This window comes from Lycorma delicatula, chromosome 7 (genome assembly GCF_047948215.1).
Source record: "Lycorma delicatula isolate Av1 chromosome 7, ASM4794821v1, whole genome shotgun sequence".
NCBI classification, from domain to species: Eukaryota; Metazoa; Arthropoda; class Insecta; order Hemiptera; family Fulgoridae; genus Lycorma; species Lycorma delicatula.
In genome coordinates, this window is record NC_134461.1 from 3523906 (window position 1) to 3546224 (window position 22319).

The 22319-nt window shown below is 29.4% G+C and overlaps 1 protein-coding gene across 1 annotated transcript; it reads right to left on the reverse strand.

Annotated features, from left to right (window-relative positions):
• Positions 1-2063: 2063 nt before the first annotated feature.
• ATPsynB (ATP synthase subunit b, mitochondrial) lies at positions 2064-22143 on the reverse strand. Its single transcript, XM_075371478.1, has 5 exons — positions 22013-22143; positions 12411-12677; positions 10627-10790; positions 8036-8224; positions 2064-2412 (listed from the first exon to the last, which is right to left on the reverse strand). Exons 1-5 carry the CDS (start codon positions 22038-22040, stop codon positions 2236-2238), a joined length of 825 nt encoding a protein of 274 aa, XP_075227593.1. The 5' UTR covers positions 22041-22143; the 3' UTR covers positions 2064-2235.
• Positions 22144-22319: the final 176 nt, after the last annotated feature.

Consider the following 22319-nt stretch of genomic DNA (forward strand, 5'->3'; position numbering starts at 1 on the left):
AATCTTCCTTCTACTATATAATCTGAGGCCTAAAATTGCTTCCCTTGTCCCTATACTTTTCCTGAAACCAAATTGGTCTTCTCCTAACACTTCTTCCACTCTCCTCTCAATTCTTCTGTATAAAATTCTAGTTAAGATTTTTGATGCGTGACTAGTTAAACTAATTGTTCTGTATTCTTCACATTTATCTGCCCCTGCTTTCTTAGGTATCATAACTATAACACTTTTTTTGAAGTCTGATGGAAATTCCCCATTTTCATAAATATTACACACCAGTTTGTATAATCTATCAATCGCTTCAATTGATTTATTAATAATTATTAACTTCTTACTGTAAAAAAAATGTATATTATAATAATAATTCAATAAAACAATAAAAAATTATTAATAAAATAAATTTAGGCCTTTGATGTTAAAAATTCTGAGAAATCTTGGATCGGATCCTAAATTGGTAAATATGATCGGTTTAATATTGACAAATACAAAATCTAAAATAAAGTTTCTTGGCAAATTTTCTGAACCTTTTTACATAAAATCCGGACTGTGACAAGGCGACGGACTTTTGCCTTTATTATTTAATTGTGCACTAGAATTTCTGATGCGCGAACAATTTAAAATTAATCCAAAAAATATTCACATAGGATACAAAAGAGATAACTTAAATTTAAATCGCCTAGGATTTGCCGACGACTTAGTTGTATTAGCTAGTAGTATCGCACAAGCCAGAATACAAATAACAAGTATAGAAGAACTTGCGACTTAAAATTTCTTACCGAAAGACTAAAATGATGGCTATAAATCCTTTAATTATTAATTCTGTGAATATTAACGGAAAAGTAGAACTTGTAGAAAAATTTAAATATCTTGGAGATCGTTACTTGTAATCCTAACGAAAAACAAAATCGGAAAGACTTAATAAATTATTTAAAGTGCTACAAGTAACCAAAAATACTTACAACAAAAAATCGCTCTCGATTAACACTAAAATTAGACGTTACAAAACTGCGGTTAAACTGGTAATTACTTACGCGAGCGAGACTTTATTTAGATTAAATCAGAAAAACAGGACTGAACCTTTGCTTAAAGTCAAATGCAGGATTCTTAGGATAGGATTATTATGCCGATTATTATTACGTAGATTTCTGCGCGAGGGAATTAATGTTATGGATTCGTTATTTTTCACAGATGAAGCAGAAGGTTTCATTTGGAAGCTACATAAACAGCCAAAACAGTAGAATTTGGAGTGCTGAAAATACCATGTTTATCACGAAAAACAATTACACCCGCAGAAGTTGGGCGTGTGGTGCGTGATATCACAGAAGAAAATAATCGGTCCTATTTTTTTCGAGTACACCATTAATGCAGAACGATAGGATATTTTATTTCAGTTCATCGCACTCTTGGAAGAGGAAGACAGACACTGCTGGCTACAACATGATGGTGTGACATCGCACTACACAGGTTCAACTTCTGATTTCGTTGAGGCATTCTTTGTTAATCGTGTTATCGGTCGAGGCTTTTGGCCACCAAGATCTCCAGATTTAACTGCGGCGGATTTTTTTTTTCTACGGGGTTACCTCAAAGAAAAAGCCTGCAGCAACAAACCACAAACACTTGAACAATTGAAAATAAATATTGAACAAGCTGTATTAAATATCCAGCCACAGACTGTGAAAAAAGTTGCAAGAAATGCTGTAAAAAGAATTGAAGCTTGTATTCAAGAAGATGGCGGCCACTTCCAACATTTACTCTAAATGTAAGGTAATGGATGGTAATAATAAAAATTACATTTCCATTTACACATGCCTTTTTATTATTTCAATACCTACCAATATAAGGTTGGGTTGCGTTTTATATGGGACACCCTGTATATATATATATATATTATGGTTTAATATATAAATTTTAAAATAATTTCTAAGAAATAAAAATGACTAATAAATTGTTATAATTCACTATCTTGGCATTGAATGATGTTAAATTACCAACGACCTTGTAAGTGATACAACTATTGTTAAAGTCGTCAATATAAAAGAGGGTATTAAATGATGATTAAAAGCAAATTAGAAACCAAAATTGTATTTAATACACTTCAATTTACTTATAATAACATTAATACATGATTAGAAGAACTTTTATTGCCTGTAAAATACCATTCTTAAATATTACAATGACTTAACGAGCAGAATCATTAATATTTAACTACGTATAATACATTTTACAGGAAGGTACAGGTTAGCCTCTAGAAGCTAAAGCTTGCAAATCGACAAGACATTTCTTCAACGTGTCTTTTTCTTGTTGAGGTGTAATAGATTTCAATACTTCATTTACAACCCAATCGACCATATGTTTCTGAGATACCCTTCTTTCCATCAGCTGCTTCTGCGCATGGAATTCAAGACGTTTCTTTACCTGAAAAAGAAAATTTTAATTAAAAATAAAACTGATATAAAAAACAAAATTAATACTGCATGTGTACATGATGTGCGATCCTGCGGCACTTCTTTTTATCTGATAAAATTTTTTGCGGATCAAAAATTAACATACTGAATGCAGCGGACAAGAATCGTTGTCATATATAAGGAATGATGGGCAACAATCATTGTCCAACTTGCTACTGCTATATAATGTGATGTACTAGAGTGCGTTCGAGAATATTTGTTTATTACTCCTTGTTAAGAGTGTTGTCAAGGCTTTCAATTGCACACCTAACAGTTAATTTGTTTTTAATGAATTCTGATTTTTGTAAAGTTAGTTAAAAAACTAAACTAATTAATTTTAAATCATCAAACCATCTCAAAATATTTCAATAAATCTCTTATAGTTAAGTAAAATAATTTTTTACTTAATTTAAACTTTTTTTTTATAATTTAAACCAAATTCAATTTATTTCAATAATCATTAATTTTTTTAAAATCTTGTCTTCTATTTGGTCAACTGGAAGGCACCCTCTCCTAAAACATATTCAGTGTTAAAATGTATTGGTGTTGTGTGCCTCTAAAATATAAAATTCATGATATATTCACATATGGTTTTTTTTACTTTAAATGAAAATCAAATACAGAAAGTTGAATATGATTTCTAATGCAGTAACTGAGTATTTACGCAGTGGCCAGGCCATGTTCAAGGTCATTGCCTGCCGCCATTGCGAAGCTGTAATGCCGTTATACAAGTGGAGTAAATAATTTTTTGTTACATAAACTTTATTTTTTGTATTTGTTTACTTTTTTTAAATATTGTGTACCAGTAATGTTTAACATATATTTAATAAAAAAAATAAAATTATTTTAGAATTTATTTCAAACATATACAAATCATATATATATATTATATATATATTTTTTTTTGTTATTAATTTATTATTTTAAGAATCGTACTCTGTACTACATACAAATATATTTTATTTTATTAGATCAACCAAATAGTATTCAATCAGCATATAAAAAAAAAAAAAAAATTTATTTCAATCAGTATAATAAAGTAAGTTCAATTAAATAGACATGCATAATTGCTTTACTAAAAATTATTATTTTTTTTATTTAAAATTTGATGCCTTGACGTCATATTTTTACATATGTAAAAATTTTTTCAATTTAATTTTAATTTAACTGAATAAAAGTTTAAATTCTTAAAATAAAATGAATAAAGTTTTAAACAAAATAAATAAATGCATGATATGTTGTTATATTTTATGAAGTTTGTAATGTAATTTGAGATGAATATGTGAATATGTAATGCAGCTAATGATGCGAGTAAATTGTGAAAGCACTCCTGCAGATATTGTGGAATAAGGTAAGTCATCCTACTTTATTTATTCTGTACTTTGGTTGATCTAATAATAAAATAAATATATATATAAGTTTAAAGTATAACTATAGTTAAGTTTTATAAAGTATTAAGTTTGTAATTAAAACAAAAAAAAAATAAGTAATACAAGTATAATAATAGATACTATATGATCAAATACTTATATATGTAATAAGGAATAATACTGAAAAAAATTATTCACAGTTTATTTTTTTAATTAACATGATATTTATTAAAACATAATGCACATAGAGCAGGCTTATTTGGACACTGAGGACAGTAATAAAGAATCAAAATTTGTTTCCCATGCTGTGAACAATATAGACATCTCCTACGTGAAATTTCTTCCTTCCATTTGCATCTTGTCATGGTCTCCTAGATTCTTCAGAATTGGAACGTATTGACGTTCAGGAATCTTTAATTAAGTTCTTGTCCAATGAATTTAGTAACATTATTTGAAATATATGTAAAGCTTAATTTTTATACCACCTCAAAGTTTTTCGTTCACAAGAGTAGAATGACATCATTTGGTCTTGAAAGTTTACTCCACCTGCGTAATTATTATATTCTTTCACTGCAAGCGGTTTAAAACACTACCTTGATTAGTATGTACTTCAACCAAAACGAATTTGTTTCAGAAGAGATCATTAGAAGATCTCTTTTATCCCACCACTTCCAGACAAAAATTCCTGTGGTAGAATATTTGTAATTGATTTGTCCTTCGCATAAGTTTGATTCAATCACAGTTTTTAGAAGCCATTCTATTTGTTCATAATGTTCTTGTACAATACATCCTAATTGCAATAGATTTTCTGCCCAACATACACTGTTATAATAATTATCTAAATAAAGTGGATGTTCTTCATTTAATTTTTCTTATATCAAATTGATATTGCGTCAGCATATATAAGAAGTTTATTTACCAATCCAGTTGGTTCTGACAACAAATATAATTTTACTCTGTTATTTGTGATGCTTAATTTTAATATACTGCCTAAAAATAAGACGACTACCCCAAAGCATTATGCTTTCACCGATACAAATTTTTTGTATTACAGTGATTTGCTGTCACATGTGACAGCAAATCATTTTTGCCACACTAATGTATGTTTTTCATTAAGTTGTTGAAATGGTCAATGACACATTTAATTTTTGTCTTGAACATTGCCATTGTTATATGAAAAATAGAGGAGGCACTGTAACAATAAATAAACCGGTTTTCTGCTCATTGACTTACTAAATATAGGTATAGTGAAATGTGGTGACCGTTTCCAATAATTACTGAACCTATTCATTTTAATATTTCCAATATGAAAGACAATGCCCAAAATCTTTTTAAATTTTTCCTGGATTACCAGTTTCCACGCAGTAATTACTGAATGTTCACTTACACCTACAGAAAAAAATCACGAATTCAGCATAGAGATTTGTTTTTTCACAGTTTTATCTCAGAAAAATAAATTTAAAATCACTACTACACTTCAAAGAATTATCATTAGAAAGTAACAAATTATTACCTGCACACTGAGAAAAAAATATTTGGGGCTCGTGTCTCGTTCTGAAGTATCGCATTCATATGCGGAATGTGATATATTGCTTTTTACTTCTGATGAAGCCGAATAATTATCCAGATCACCACTCCCCACTAAATCATGCAGGATTTGTGATATTTCTTCATCTGAAATTTGGTCAGATGGAAAGCAGAATGCTTGAGGAATTCTGATGCTAATCCATTATAACAATATTTTACGCAAAAAAAATTCACTAAATATTACAATGTATTTATGAAAACACTTCCCGGAAAACAATTAAAAGGTTAAAAACGTAAGACTTGGTTATTTATTAAAAAAGAGTAAAGCTATTATGTAAAAGCAGGCAAATAGGAGCAGATTGTAAGCGAAAAATGTTCCAGAATGACACGAACAAAATGGAATCTGATTTAGAAATCAAGATAATAGACACACACTATAAACTATAATGAACGGTCAATAGTAAAATGAAACATATCTGAGTAAGGCTGACAAATGTTAGAAAAAACATCTGTCAATGTATCGGGACTGATATGCTGGCTGCTAATGCATACAGGCTGATGTATTGGAGACGTCATGTAGACACGAGTTAATGAGTAAAAGTTAACATTTAAGTTTTTAAGTTCAAATAGTGTCAAAAACCTTAATTCTATGAATATGGATTGCGTCTATCTAATGCAGTATGCTAAACTAAAAATACTATCTAAATAAAAAAAATAAAAAATACATTCTTGACCAAATAACTTAGTACACCAAAAAAAAGCTTGCGGTCAAATTATGACTTTCACAGTTTTTAAAACCATAATTATTTGTATACCGATATATTTCAATATATTTACATCGTGTTTTGTGTGAAACATTGCAGTATTATTGTCTGTAAACCCTTAAATAAAATATCCATAAAAAAGTAAATACAAAACTATTACGATCTTTTCTTTTAGTAAAAAATAACGATAAGTGATATAACCGATAGGTAAAAGTTATCAGATTTTTTACGTGTTTTTTACAGGTGACCTACAAAGAAACTTTCAGGACACGTTCTACAGATGAAAATAGTGAAATAAATTCACATAAACATACGTCTGGAAATGCTTTGTTTTCAAGTTATAGCTAGCAAAAGATTTGACCTGGATTTCAGCTCTTGTAATAAAAAGCCGTACTGTAATTTTTGGGACCCAAATTAAGGAGTAAAGCTGGCAGTTTTTAATGCAATTTGAGCTGGGAGATAGGATAAAATAAGTCCAAGAACTGTAACCAAATTAGTTCTTAAGATTTCCGATGTAAAACAAAATATTTGGCGATGAAAAAATTTTTTTTAGGTTTGTAGTACAATAGCATGTTAAATGACTAAGGATTTAGTAACAAACCGTGTAGAGAATTTAATTCTGAGAAAAGTAATGTAAATATAGCCAGTAAAAAGTAAATAAAACTTAAAAATCTGTGAAAATTAGACAAAAAACTGTATTATTCTTTCTGTATCTTATAAACATTCTTTTTATCACTAATTACTGAAAAATCTTTAAAAAATATTATATAACATTATTTTAACCGTGTATATTTAATAATTTACACAGTTAAAACGAAATAATTATTATAAAATAGAGAAATTTTATAAATTTTATTATAAATACCACATTACCACTTTAAGGTGGAATGATAACATCTTGGCCTACATCCAGTGGTCCTGGGTTTCAATCTTGATCAGCCATTTTTCATAAGCTACAAAATTCCATTTGCATACTCCCTCATACAAGCTTCAAAAACTTCTTTGGTAAATTAATTCAACAAAACAAAAGTAAAATAAGAAGAGAGTAGAAAATTCACAGTTTTTATATTACATAAAAAGTATTTGGTCGATACAGATGATGATCAATGTCTGATATCCAGATGACAATTATCATCCATTTTTTAAATTTAAATTATACTTGTTAAAACCACGCGTGATTAAAAAAAATTATTTAAGTACTTTACGATAATATAATTTAAAAAAATTCATCTATCAGAAAAAAAATTTAGTTATAAATAAAAAATAATTATAGCCAGAAAAATTTCAGGAATAATCGCATTTATAATCAAAAAACACAAAGCAGTTGATAAGTCAGCTCGTAGTTCATAGACAAAAATTAACTCATGATATAAGAAACTGTAATAAAAAAGAATTTAATTTTTAAAAAAATTGTCTTAACAGTTCACATTTGGAAAATACTCGCATACCACAGAATTGTTTTTGTCTCCACTAACAAGTTTACAATCACTAGTGATCCTTTCTATAGTCGCATTTCAAAAGTACAAACACCGCATAAAATAGGCATAAATAAGTTCATCAACTTTCTTAGATTTTGATTCTTCCTCGTTCAAAAGATTAATTGCGCTCTGGAGAAAGGTAGGATTTTTATATCGTACAAGATTTTGCAAAGAATAGAATGTAATCGTGTAATGTTGTATAAAAAACAATATAAAATAAAATATTAAAAAGAGGAAGGGGGAAAATAGCTCTGTTGGAGGATGAATATTTGAAATCCTATATTTACTTGGTAACAAATAAGCAATAATAAGGCCCAAACAGATGCACAACTGAAGTACATATTAGACACTGCTGTGAGGATGTGAGATATATCCTTTTGACTGATTAAGATCTATTTATATGTTTAACTGTATTGGTGTAAATAAATCTATGGTAAATAAATAATTAGAATTACTTCATTATAAACATGCATGGCACGCTCTCTATAGATGGCTTCTTGTTGAATAAAGATATTTTCTTTCTTTGCTTCCAACAACAATTTTTGTCCTTCAGACTGCCACTGCAACTTTTTTTCTTGTTCGATTAAACTTTCGTAATTCTTAATCTCATCTCCTTGAATTGATTTTATTTCTTCTGCCTCTTTCTAGAAAAAAAAGTAAACAAAAACTAATTTTATGGGTTTCAACATTCACATTAAACAGAAACAACACAGTTTGTGCTAAGTTCATACTGAATTAGCGGAAATTCATGATAAAACAAGACTGAAGAAATTTAAGGATTGTTGAGGTCATTGATTAAATCTGACTTGTATTTTTAATTGACCTAAAATAGTTACAATTAAGGATTAACCTGACTGGAATTTCTTCTCTACTGATTTATCGAATGTATGATTCTTGATGACTAAGATATTACATGATCTCTGTACTGGCAAACGCAAACAAAACATACATTATGTATCGACTGTAGGGCACTGTATAACTAAGCGTAAATAATAATAATAATAATAAATAAACAATAATAATAATAATAACAACAATGACGACATTAACAATTATACGAGGGCTATTTCTTAACTGCTTTCCAATTGGCTGAAAAATTGCTGAATATCTAAATTACTTAATTGCACATTACCTCCCATATTATATGCTACAACTTCAGTTTTTATACAATCTAATTGAAAACTCTGTTACTATAGTACCTTAAGAATATTTTACCCTGTGTTGATAAATGAGAAAAATTTCAGCAATTCCTAAATTTTACTTAGAGGAATCATACCTCTCACACAATGTGATTTAGTCAACAATATTTATTTATTTCACCAGTCAACATACATCAGTTAATACACATCAGCTTTATCTTGTTATAGTGCCCTGATGAGTATTTTAACAAAATATAAAACTTACATATTCATTCTAATCCATTCCTCAAGTTTTCTGCTTATGGCTTGTTTCCTACTAATCTTTTGAGATCATTTGGCAGTAGATTAAATATATTTTTATAGCTTTGATATAACTGCTGTTGAAGCTAATACTCTTATTTATTCTCGGCATTGGGATACATTTATCTCTTGTTGTACTATTGGAATTGATGAATTTATTTTGTAATTCAATGTAGTTGTAATTTAATGATCGGTAAGAAACCATCTGTTCAATGTTTATAGGTAATTTCTATTTTTAGTTCTCAATATTTTTTTCTGGAGAGGCTGCAATAAGTTTGTAAGGATTTTGTATGCACTTGTATATCTAGTTTCTCTTATTTTCACAAAATCACTTTAATGAAATATTCCTTCACATAATAAACATACTACTACTGCAACTTTTTGTTTCAGATGACATTTAAAATACTTCTTGTCAGGTGGTTGTATCCCCCAATGCCATCTCAAATTTTCAAACTCAAATAAAATAAAAATTAACAGACAGATTAAAACAAACATTTATAACCACACATTCCTCTCACCTAACACTGAAAGTTAAACACACAAAGTATTTCACAAAAACCCACTTTATACCACTTAAATATCTATATATATTTTACTATTTACTACATCTAATACTATATCTATACCTATATATTTCATATAGATATAGGTGAATTTCCATAAACATCTTAAGTATGCAGCAAGCACACAATTTTGATAATTCAATTTCTCAAACAATTTTGTGTAGAAGTGAACATGAAATTTCTAGAAAAAGTTTGGACAAGTGATAGTAAATCATCTATTCTCTTTAATTTTGTCATCAATTGCACGCACCAAATCAGTAATTAAAAGACTATCGCCCGATCATAATTGTGAATGTTACTGTATCCTTCATCAAACAACTGCACCCACTTCCATACTGTAGAATCACTCTATGCATTCATTCCACAAATATGAGGGTGAATTCAACCGATTTAATGTACATCATGTTCAAGAAACGGATCACAGACTGAATTTCACACATGAAGAGCGTCTCAATTTTCTTAAACATTATAAAATAGATATACACTTAAGTGCACAGACAAGACAACTGAATAATGGAGTTGGTCCCTTCGTAACATATGCGACTTTGTACACACACATAGAATTGCGATTATAGTGCTGCAGTGGCAATATTTAGAGGTAGAATTTATTTTCTCGATAAACCTTGTACATCCTTTCTGTATTTTTCAATGCTAATATGTTTTTTGTAAGGGGGGTTTAAGTGTTGAAATGTCAATATCTGCAAAAACAATTACAGTATACTTGGCTTGATCAGTATACTTTCCCTTATATAGTATACAGCATAACTAGGACAATAAGAATATTAGTAAATTAGTTTTTAACAGAATCACATTTACCATACATATCATTAAAAAACGGCTATTTAAAATTATTCTTTTATTCTTTTGCAAATGCCTCAATTTCCCTAAATAACAATTGCCAGAAATAAAAACTGTTCTATTTAGAGATATTACAACAGTGAAAAACAACTCGAAATTTACTATAGTTATCCAAAATTGCTTAATTAAACCGTAAATCTATTAATTTAGCATTAATTTAAACAAGAAACAATTATATATACTTACATCTAACTCCTTATCTAAAAAGTTACCAATTTTAGAACCAAATTTTTTGTTTGCTATATATATTAAGATTGCTGTAGCATACACATAGTAGTATTCATGCTCAATAATCCAGATTTCTTTACTCATTAAATAATTATATAATCCAAACCCAAAGACGTAAGGACCTACATAAAATAAAATTCACATATAAAAGGTGAAAACAAAAACCTAATGTTATGATCCTTTTATCACAGTTAACACATGACTGATTGTCATATTACAACAGATCTAATTTAAGGTGCATCAATAAAATTGTGAGGACAACTCCAATAACATGGTGTCTAAAAAATTATTTTATGTAAAAAAAAATCCATTAATTTATTAAATATAATTTGAAAACTGCTTACTTTAAAATTTGTATCACAGTTCATACAATTTCCATTACCTGATGAATATCACTGCAATTACCTTTATCAAAAGAGGTTCCATATTTTGTCAGTAATCCTGACAGTATCTCATTACTGACCATTTTCTTTTTTAATCATATTTTCTACATTTTTGAAAAAAAATGATAAAAGAAGTTTTGTATTTTCTTGAAAAAAAAGCATTATTTTCAAATTACCAGCAAGGTTTTAGGAAATATTCAAGTTCCAATAAAGTTATTTTCCAATTTTTAGAAAACTGTAAACTGAAACACTGTTTCACATCTCCATCACATAAAATGGTATCATATCTAAGTCTCTTAATACGATCTTGCATTGTTGATCATGGTATATTAACATAGGCTGCTCATTTACAAATAAATTTAATTCGAGACAACTCAATCAAATTGTGTCAAGCACTAATAATTTACTATTAGTAATATAAAAGATTCATTTACTAGAATATTATAACATTATTCATATCAACATTTATCTAATTCACTGTAAATTCACTCTCTTTCTTTATCAATAAAAAATAATGTTATAAAATTCAGGACTGAGATTATATAAAAAAATTAAAATAAATAAAAAAACAAAATATCTTGGAATATTTGTTTGATATGTCAGTGAAGTTCCAGTCTGCTAGAGCAAGGATTATGAGTTACACAATTAAAAAAAATTCCATTCTTGAAATGCTTACAATATTTCCATCAGTCATTTCATATTATTGGTTTTTCAATAATTCAAAATAATGTCAACATTACTTGTTAAAAAACTACAGGAGATTACTATATGAAGAAAAAACTGGTATTTATGTGGCTGATTTACCTCAACAAAAATTTTGGCATAGTAATAATTGAAAACAGCACTTAAGATGGCTATTTTCAGTGTTATAAAACAAAAATTTTAAGTTTTTGTACTTAATAAAGATTAATATCTTTCAAAAATCTGATTTGCATAATTTATAAATAAGCTACTGCCATCCTGTTTTATACATCAAGAGATATGTCCCATGAGATCTATAATTTACTTCAGAAACAATTATTTTTCCAGCTTTGCAACAGAAGAAAAAGAATTGCTGCTCTGCATATAAACAATAAATGCGCATGAACCGTATGAACTGTACCGCACAATTTCTTCAAATAATTAAAAATAGTTTCTTTTTGTCATCTGACACACTTCATTTCTTTCTATAATGAGCTTGTCGCTTATCTCTTGGTTCAACATTTATCTCTTCTACTGTGGCCTGCTATTTATTTAAATTATAGCAATCCAAGTTACCGACTGATAGCGATCTAAAAATGCTATTACAAAATGTACACAACCAGTATAGAACAATAACTGTATAAATTGATATAGACTAGGTAATAATCACTAAAATACCTGTTACTCCAGTTTTCTTATAAAAAAATTCAAACCATTCCTCAGGAATAAAAAGGAATCGAGTTTTTCCTGGGTATTCGGGTTGTACAGGTCGTGGAAAGTTTACAACATCTCGTTCTGGACCTTCCCATGGAAATCTTGTTCCGCTCTTGGCATAATGAGTAAATTCTCCAGTATCATGTGGAGAAGGTGCACTGGGTTGTGAAGTAGTACATCGTACAGCACCAACCGCTGATGGGATAATCTTATTAAAACTCACATTTTTTACTGGAAAAAAAAAATATATAAAAATAACTGAACGTTGGTTTACTAACCTTGAAACAAGAAACAAAAACAAATAGATCCCCAAAGTTCTTTTTTTAACAGAATATATATATATACTCAGTAAATAACTTGTTAGGAACATGATGACAGTTAATTAAAATTATATGAACAATAATTTTAAATGTTAATCTCCAGTGAGTTCACTCAATATATCAATAATTATTTTTAAAAATAGAATTCAATTCAAGCACTCTAAGTTAATACACTTTTAAAGCTGTTATGAAATGATTTTACAATTAAACAAGTTTGGTTTTTGAAATATTGGTCTTCCGTATGCATCAAAGTTGTCAAGAATTAGTGAAGTAAAATCAAAAATAATTAAAAAATCTAGATTTTTGGTCAGAATATTATGGAATAGTCAACATGGGGAATAGATGGGCAGGATTAAAGCGAGTAAAAAATAAGGCAACTGGTAAACAACTAATAAGCACCAGAAAAAATTATTTTTGTCAGAATAGATTCAAAGCCCAAAACAACAGATTTGATTTATATTATGGTGACCCCCCCCTTGGCACAAGAATGAAATGGATTAGAGACTATGAAGAAATGAAATATGAATGATGCTTTAAAATTTTGTGTAAACTATAAAATGTTATGTAAAAAAGTAACTACAAATATGAAACTAGATTAAGAATTAAAATACTTTTTTGAAAATATTTACAAGCAGAGTGCATGCTTTATGGTAGCAAATGTGGACAATAGGAAAAACAGAAAGTGAAAGATTACAGACAAATGACATTACAGAATACTGAAGATTAAATGAATCAACTGAATATTTTGTTATACACAGAAAAGGGGAAAAATTGAAACAAAATCTTGTAGAAATGAATGAAGACAGTAGGCCAAATATTAAGACATCCGGATTTAGTTTATTTGATATAAACTGCAAGGACAAAAATTAATATCCATAAAACAGATAATTGAATATGTAGTAATTATTATAATCTTAAAATCTTACTACAGTACAGAAAATAATGGAGAATAAATATAATCTATACCAATCAACTGAAAGGTATCTGACAAACTTGAAAAAAAAATCTACTGCAAACATCCTTTTAAAAATTACAAATGAAGAAATATTTAAGTTGGGCCAGGAGTTTCAGGAATGTTTTACATAGGCTATAGCAGAAATGAGATTTTGAAATCAAATTATAGATTGTGTAAGAAAAATATCCACGAGCAGACAATGATACTGACAATTTAACAATAATAAAATGTTAGTAGTTAAAGAAACCAAATAAAAAGAAATGACCAGAACAAGATGTGATCCAGAAAGAAATGAGTAAATAATTGAAAAAAAAATCTTATGAGAAACATTCCATTGATAATTAAGAAACAAATTACAAGGAAGAATGAGTGAAGGAAGTAGCAGTGGTATACATGGGAAGTCAATGTTATGGAGATAAAAAAAATTATACTGAACATAATATTAACTACTAATTTCCAATTGTAATAAATCTGAGTAACTAAATTTTAGTTGCTAATTAATTTTGTAAATTAGCTGAGGTTATAAATAAATGACTATTATTAAGGGGGTGCTGCTGAGGTCATCATGTTAACTCCTTTATGGTTTTTTTATATTTTTAATAGAAAACCTTGTTATTAACCCCATATATTTTCACTGAAACCTTTGTCATTATGCACATTTTTTTCATATTTATGTTCTTTGTGTTTAATTAGAAGGAATTGACTCATTTTAACACCTTATTTACACACTTTTACTATCTTACAATGTAAAATTACAATAATATGTGCTACTTCCTCAACATGATGAATACAACACATTTTACTAATAACACATTAGATTATGTAATACACAGAAGTTTATAAATCTACCACTAATAATAAATAAAAGTTTATTTTTGTAGTACACAAGATCATCATGAAAGTTAGGTTATACCAAACAATAACAGTACTACTAGTTTGTGCTGCTAACACTCCACAAATCCAAACACCAAGAAAAGAAATAAAAATATATTAAATATCATTCCGACATGAAAAAAATTTAATAATAAAAATATGTACAACTAAAAAATGATACGGACATGCACATCAATAATTGAACTTCCATTCAATGTAAAAAAGTATGGTAGGCGCTAGGTGTAGGCTGGAAACAGCTGAGAGAAATGACAACAACAACGTTTCTCAATCTTTCAGTATTTGTGACCCAATTTTCAACCATAATTTTCATTGCACCCCCTCTCATACAATAACAATGTATTTTGACATTAAAGCTACATTATGACCTTAATTACAAACCCTACAAATTACAAAGAATAAGCAAATTTATTGTTATTTGGCAACACTGATCTGCTGCATTGACAAAACCAGAATCGATGCCTTTATATTGCTCTCTGTCTTACATCTACTATATCAAAAATTCTCGTGGCTTCGTGAGTTCTGATTTGTATTGAACATTCTGGAACATCTGGGCAAAGGTGTATAAGTGCTACACCTTGTTTAATTACAGCCAGCCTCAGTCGAGTCGATCCTTCTACTGCTACCAAATATCATAACTGTGTATGTTATAATTTGCTTGTTAACTGTGATTCACAGTATTAAATATTCACGACAGTAGGTTTATACAGAATCAGGAATAAATTTCTAAGGGGGCATAAGCGAGCATATGACAGTGAAGCATCAACAAGTGCACAGACGAGCGTGGCTCTGAAAGTAAAATCAAGAAAATATTCTCAAGAATACTTAAATTTTGGGTTTACCAGTACTGAAGTAAATGAAGAAGAAAGGCCCATGTATGTAATTTGCTAAAAATGTTGGCAGCAGACAGCATGAAACCTAATAAACTTAACATTTGGAAATGCTTCATAGTGAGTACGTTAACAAACCCTGAGAGTTCTTTCTCCCTCTATGAATCATGAGACTTTACCATTGGTGAGGGGGCTTGAGTGCTCAGTGATATAGAGTAGCTGGACCGAAGGTGCAACCATATCGGAGAGGTATCTGTTGAGAGCCAGACTAAGGAATGATTCCTGAAAAAGGGCAGCAGCTCTTTCAGTAGTTGTTAAGGGCGTAAGTCAGGATGACTTAAACGGCCATATCAACATCACTCAGTCCTCTGAGTACTGTGCAGCTGAAAGAAATGGATATAGCTGCTTTTTTTCTAAGAAATGTAGCTCTCTGCATTTTCATATAGCAATGATGGAGGCGCCTTCCTTGGTAAAATATTTCGAAGGTAATCTAGTAATGAGGGGATCACCAGAAAATTAAAAAATAACATTCTACGAGTAGGAGCGTGGAATGTTAGAAGTTTAAAAAAGGTTGGTAGGTTAGAAAATTTAAAGAGGGAAATGGATAGGATAATTGTAGATGTAGTAGGAATTAGCTAGGTTCGGTGGGAAGAGGAAAATGACTTTTGGTCAGGTGATTTTAGAATAATTAACTCAGCTTCAAATAATGGGCAGGCAGGAGTAGGTTTCGTAATGAACAAGAAGATAGGGAAGAGAGTAGAGTATTTCAAAATGCATAGCGATAGAATCACTGCAATAAGGATAAAATCAAAACCTAAACTGACAACAATTGTTAACGTCTATATGCCTACAAGGGCCCGTGATGATGATGAGGTAGAGTGTGTATATGAAGAAATTGATGAAGCAATTAAACACATAAAAGAACATGAAAATTTAATAATATTTGGAGATTGGAATGCAAGCATTGGAAAAGGCAAGGAAGGAAATATAGTGGGTGAATACGGGCTGGGCAAAAGGAATGAAAGAGGGGACAGACTTATAGAGTTTTGCACAAAGTATAATTTAGTGATTGCCAACACAAAGTTTAAAACTCATAATAGAATATATACTTGGAAAAAGCCAGGCGATACTGCAAGGTATCAGATAGATTATATCATGGTTAAGCAAAGATTTAGAAATCAACTTGACTGCAAAACTTACCCTGGAGCAGACATTGATGGCAACCATAATTTAGAGATAATGAAATGTAGATAGGGGTTTAAAAACCTGAAGAAAAGGTGTAGATGAATCGGTGGAATTTAGAGAAGCTTGAGGAAGAGGAGGTAAAGAAGATTTTTGAGGAGGGCATCGCAAGAGGTATGAGCAAAAAAGATCAGGTAGAAAATGTACAAGAAGAATGGGAGAATGTTAAAAAGGAAATTCTTAAATCAGCAGAAGCAAACTTAGGCGGAACAAAGAGAACTGGTAGAAAACATTGGGTTACAGACGATATATTGCAGCTGATGGATGAACATAGAAAATATAAGAATGCTAGTGATGAAGAAAGTAAAAGGAACTATCAAAAATTAAGAAATACTATAAACAGGAAGTGCAAACTAGCGAAAGAAGAGTGGATTAAAGAAAAGTGTTCAGAAGTGGAAAGAGAAATGAACATTGGTAAAATAAACGGAGGATACAGGAAAGTTAGGGAAAATTTTGGGGTACATAAATTAAAATCCAATAATGTGTTAAACAAAGATGGTACACTGATTTATAATACGAAAGGTAAAGTCGATAGGTGGGTGGAATATATTGAAGAGTTATATGGAGGAAATGAATTAGAAAATGGTGTTATACAGGAAGAAGAGGAAGTCGAAGAGGATGCAATGGGAGAAACAATACTGAGATCTGAATTTAAGAGAGCATTAAAAGATTTAAATGGCAGAGAGGCTCCTGGAATAGACGGAATACCTGTAGAATTACTGCACAGTGCAGGTGAGGAAGCGATTGATAGATTATACTCACTGGTGTGTAATATTTATGGAAAAGGGGAAGTTCCATCAGACTTCAAAAAAAGTGTTATAGTCATGATACCAAAGAAATCAGGAGCAGATAAATGTGAAGAATACAGAACAATTAGCTTAACTAGTCACGCATTAAAAATCTTAAGTAGAATTCTGTACAGAAGAATTGAGAGAGAGTGAACGAAGAGTTAGGAGAAGACCAATTTGGTTTCAGGAAAAGTATAGGGACAAGGGAAGCAATTTTAGGCTTCAGATTAATAGTAGAAGGAAGATTAAAGAAAAACAAACCAACATACTTGGCATTTATATACCTAGAAAAGGCATTTGATAACGTAGACTGAAATAAAATGTTCAGCATTTTAAAAAAATTAGGGTTCAAATACAGAGATAGAAGAACAATTGCTAACATTTACAGGAACCAAACAGCAACAGTAATAATTGAAGAACATAATAAGAAAGGGATGGATGAAAGCATGGATGAAGTCCTATGCAAGAACTACCGCATGAAAATAAACAAGAACAAAACGAAAGTAATGAAATGTAGTAGAAATAACAAAGATGGACCACTGAATGTGAAAATAGGAGGAGAAAAGATTATGGAGGTAGAACAATTTTGTTATTTGGGAAGTAGAATTTCTAAGGATGGACAAAACAGGAGTGATATAAAATGCCGAATAGCACAGGCGAAACAAGCCTTCAGTCAAAAATATAATTTGTTTACATCAAAAATTAATTTAAATGTCAGAAAAAGATGTTGCTTTTGTTTGGAGTGTAGCTTTATACGAAATAATTTTTATTTCGAGGCAAGATGGCTATCAAGTAGAAAATCTTTGCAACGTGTGTATTAATTCAAAATCTTTTAATTAAGAGATGAAATCTCCTTTTTTCTAGAAGAGGAATTGTGGCCAGAAGCCAAGAAGTTTCAAGATGGTTTATTTGTGATAGAATTGAGCTACTTGGTCAACATATACCAGAAATTAAATACCTTGAATCTTCAACTCCAAGGTGCAAATACAGATATGTTGGATAAGAGTGATATAAAGTTAATGCTTTTTGTAGAAAAATGGAATTGTGGGCCAGAAATTTATTAAAGCAAAAAACCTACAAATGATTGCGCAAATGTGGATGAATGTGATAAACCTTACAAGGCTGAAGAACATGTGAAAGTTGTTTTTGTAACCACTGAATCATTTACCCATGCTAGCAAAGAATTTTAAAAAGTATTTTCTTGCTGACGACAACTTGGTAGCAAGTTACAAGTGGGTTAGGGATCTATTTCAAAATACTCCCGAAGGGCTCTCAACTGCCAAAGTAAAAATCTTTATAGACTTCACGGCAAGTGGCGAAATCAAAAGAATATTTAGTAATAAATCACTCTTTGAATTTTGGGCAGAGGTGACTGATGAGTTTACTGCACTGAAAAAATAGCATTTTATATACTATTACCATTTTCAACATTCTACCTTTGCAAAACTGGATTTTGTGCAGTGGCTGCTTTCAAGACAAAATATAGATCTCAGCTAAATATAGAAAAAAAAACAATTTCTAAATATTAAACCTTCCTTCAAAAAACTTTGCTCTGCAAGACAGGTCCAAGGAAGTCACTAATAACTGGTAATCTTCTTTTTAATTTAGTACTGATAATTTAATTATTAAATACGTTGTACAGTACTGATACAATCCTATTTATAAGTGTATTATATCTATGTAAATGTGTTCTGTATTATTTATTATGTCAAAATGTATTTTGTTTTGCTTTCCTTTCAAAAAATTAATAAATTTTTTTAATATTCTCTTTCTGATATGCTTGGGCCCCCCAGGGAGGGTGTCCCACAAGTTGAGAAACACTGCAATACAAAACAAAACACATACACTAGCTCTTCTCTATCCAACCACAACAAACTAGGGAACCAAGTATATCCATGCACATTGAAATAAGTTATAAAAAAACAGAACACCAGACAACATGAAGGAATTATTTTGTATAGGGCACTTTTAAGGTGATGAGATACTTCATTAAGGGCAATATTTATCAATGTAAACAATGACGGATTATCTTGTCAAAAACCAGCAACCAGCAATATTGGTTAATCATCAATAAACAAGAAAAAAAAACACTCCACCACAGCTCTTAAATTTTACCATCTTTTTGTTATAATAATAATGATGAATTTTTTTTTACTCTTTCTTAAAGAAATGGAAAGGGGATAAAAGTTATTATTATATAAACAGTAGTATTTAAATAACTTATATTTTATATACTCTATGCTAACGGAAATGACTCACATATAGTGTTAATATGATGTTCCTAAGTTAACAGTACCCACACAAAAAAATGTCATAATTCAGTATTCTAAAAGTGTAATATACATTTTCATATTAAATAACTGGTTACATATATATATATATATATATATATATATATATATATATATATCTGGCCAAAGTATAATTGGGCAATTTAATATAAAAAGTTAATTAGATGAGGTTGGCAGGCAAAGCGAGTATTATGTTGTTTGCTGATACTGTATGAAGTTTTGAAACTTGTTTAACTTCATTTTTGAAATTTAATCACATTAATGTCCATTACAATTTATCAATAGCTGAAATAAGTCAACACAAATTTCAATGAAGTATATTTAAGAACAAATAAACAATAAGTGGATTACATGTAAAAGAAAAATGTTAATACAAGAGCACCGATACAAATTCAAAACATTACCCTCAATGCTACAGGAATATGACATTTCTTTATTTTTCATTTTAAAATCTTTAGTAATTTTAGGTCAAAAACTACAATAAAATGACACTTTTTTATATATATGTACAGTGTGAAGAAAACAGCAACATATGCCAAGGTTATTAACTTTTGAATGAATATAATCTTTTAAAATAACCACAATAACATTAAACTAATCTTCATTAAAACATATATTTTATATACCGGGCATATATTTTGGCCGGTTTTTAACCGAAATATCTCCAAAGGCGCAAATCAAAAAATCTTATCATTAACACTCAACCAATATAAAATCAACATAAACTCAAAATATGATAAAATTGCATTTACATTGTACCACAAAATTTTATCACAAAACCATATCAAACAAGTTAAACTTAAACTACTTTTTAAAAGAGAAGTGTTAACACATCCTCATAATGGAACTGGACCATCACTTGAAAATTAAACTGCTCAGTATAATTTTACTAAATTAGTTTACTACAGTTAGAAAAGCTGAAATAATTTTATCTACTTAATGCTAATAACAATTTATAGACAACAAATTGAACTCCAGATCACGTACTAAGCAGTATGGAACAAGAGGCCACAAAATTTATAAGGTAAAAATGAAAAAAATTGCTCAAGTAGAAAACAAGTAAAAATGATCATTTAATTTTCTTTAAACTTTTAACAAATACCACTTTAGATAAAGCGGAAACAATTATTGGAAAATACACATCTATATTAATAATGATAAAAAAGGTGACTACTGTACGTAAATTAAAAATATGAATGGATATCAACATAGAAATATAATGTTTAAATAAATAGCATTTTAAGCTATTTTCTTTCTCATAGCTGTAAAAGTAGTTGCCTTTTAATTTTCAGTATAAATTATTAGGCAGATCACAGTTTTACATATTTACAGTAACTTTGTTTAGCTAAGTTTCTTATCCACATCCTACAATATCTTCATAACATCTTTGAAATTCTAATTAATGCTAAAATGAATCTGTTATGTAGCTGTGCTCGTCAGTAACCACAAAAACAACTCTCTAAGAGAAATATACTTTTGGTAAATATCTATTCTAAAGAAAGGGAGAAAAATGGTAGTTGAAAGTAGAAATTAAAACTGTATATTAATTTTCACATAAGCAAGAAAGCTATAAAGCTTTCCTGCTTACTTATGTGCTTACTTATAACTTATAGCTTATTTTATAATAAGCTTGCCAAAATTTAGATACTTTTATAAGCATAAGCTACTTGTAGCAAGACAAAAATTGAATACGCTGCATAAAATGTAAAACAATGAGAAAATAAATGACCGCAATGTGCTAATTATAATGATACATATGATGCTGTAAAATCACTAGGCCCATGTGGAACTACTTATTTAGTAATGGTTTGTCTGTTTACAGAACACAGATTAACGTTATTTGTTACCTGGCCATAATTTATTCTTGTTCACAGACTGATTATGCTCATTCACCACATACATTGATCGATATAACTTATTTAAAACTTAAACTTCATATTTTCATATGATACTAATTATAATGCGAATAATCACAATTTCGAAAATAAGAATGAAAACGTGTTCAAATCCCAAAGATTTGGTCAGTATACAGCAGAGATGAAATAAATAAAATATTTTTATCTGCCAGTTTTTATTTTTAGACATTTTAAATTAAGTGAACTTGCAAATTTGCTGGTTTTAACAGAGGATTAGAATTACAATAGTTATCCAACATTCTCATATTAGATGCCGATAACGAAATTAATGATTTCAATTAGTTCAATAACAATACAATCTGATTTAAATTTTAACGGAGATATAAAATTTACCTGTATGAAAAGCAATCCTCGACAACATTTTGCCGACACCTTTTCGCCCTTGACGAACAGACACCGACCGCTATGCGCAAAAGAGGTTACTGATTATGGCAATTGGAATTGGATCTAAAACAAGCACAAACCATCAAAATCAATTTACAACAATTCGATGAATGTGATGAATTATCATATGCTGAAATATGTTGATTAATTTGAATTTTTAAATTCTAATATATATCGGTGTAACTTATCTGAACTTCTAACCATAAGTTCAAGATGTAGATATTTATTGCATTAACAATTATTCCTGTTATATAAA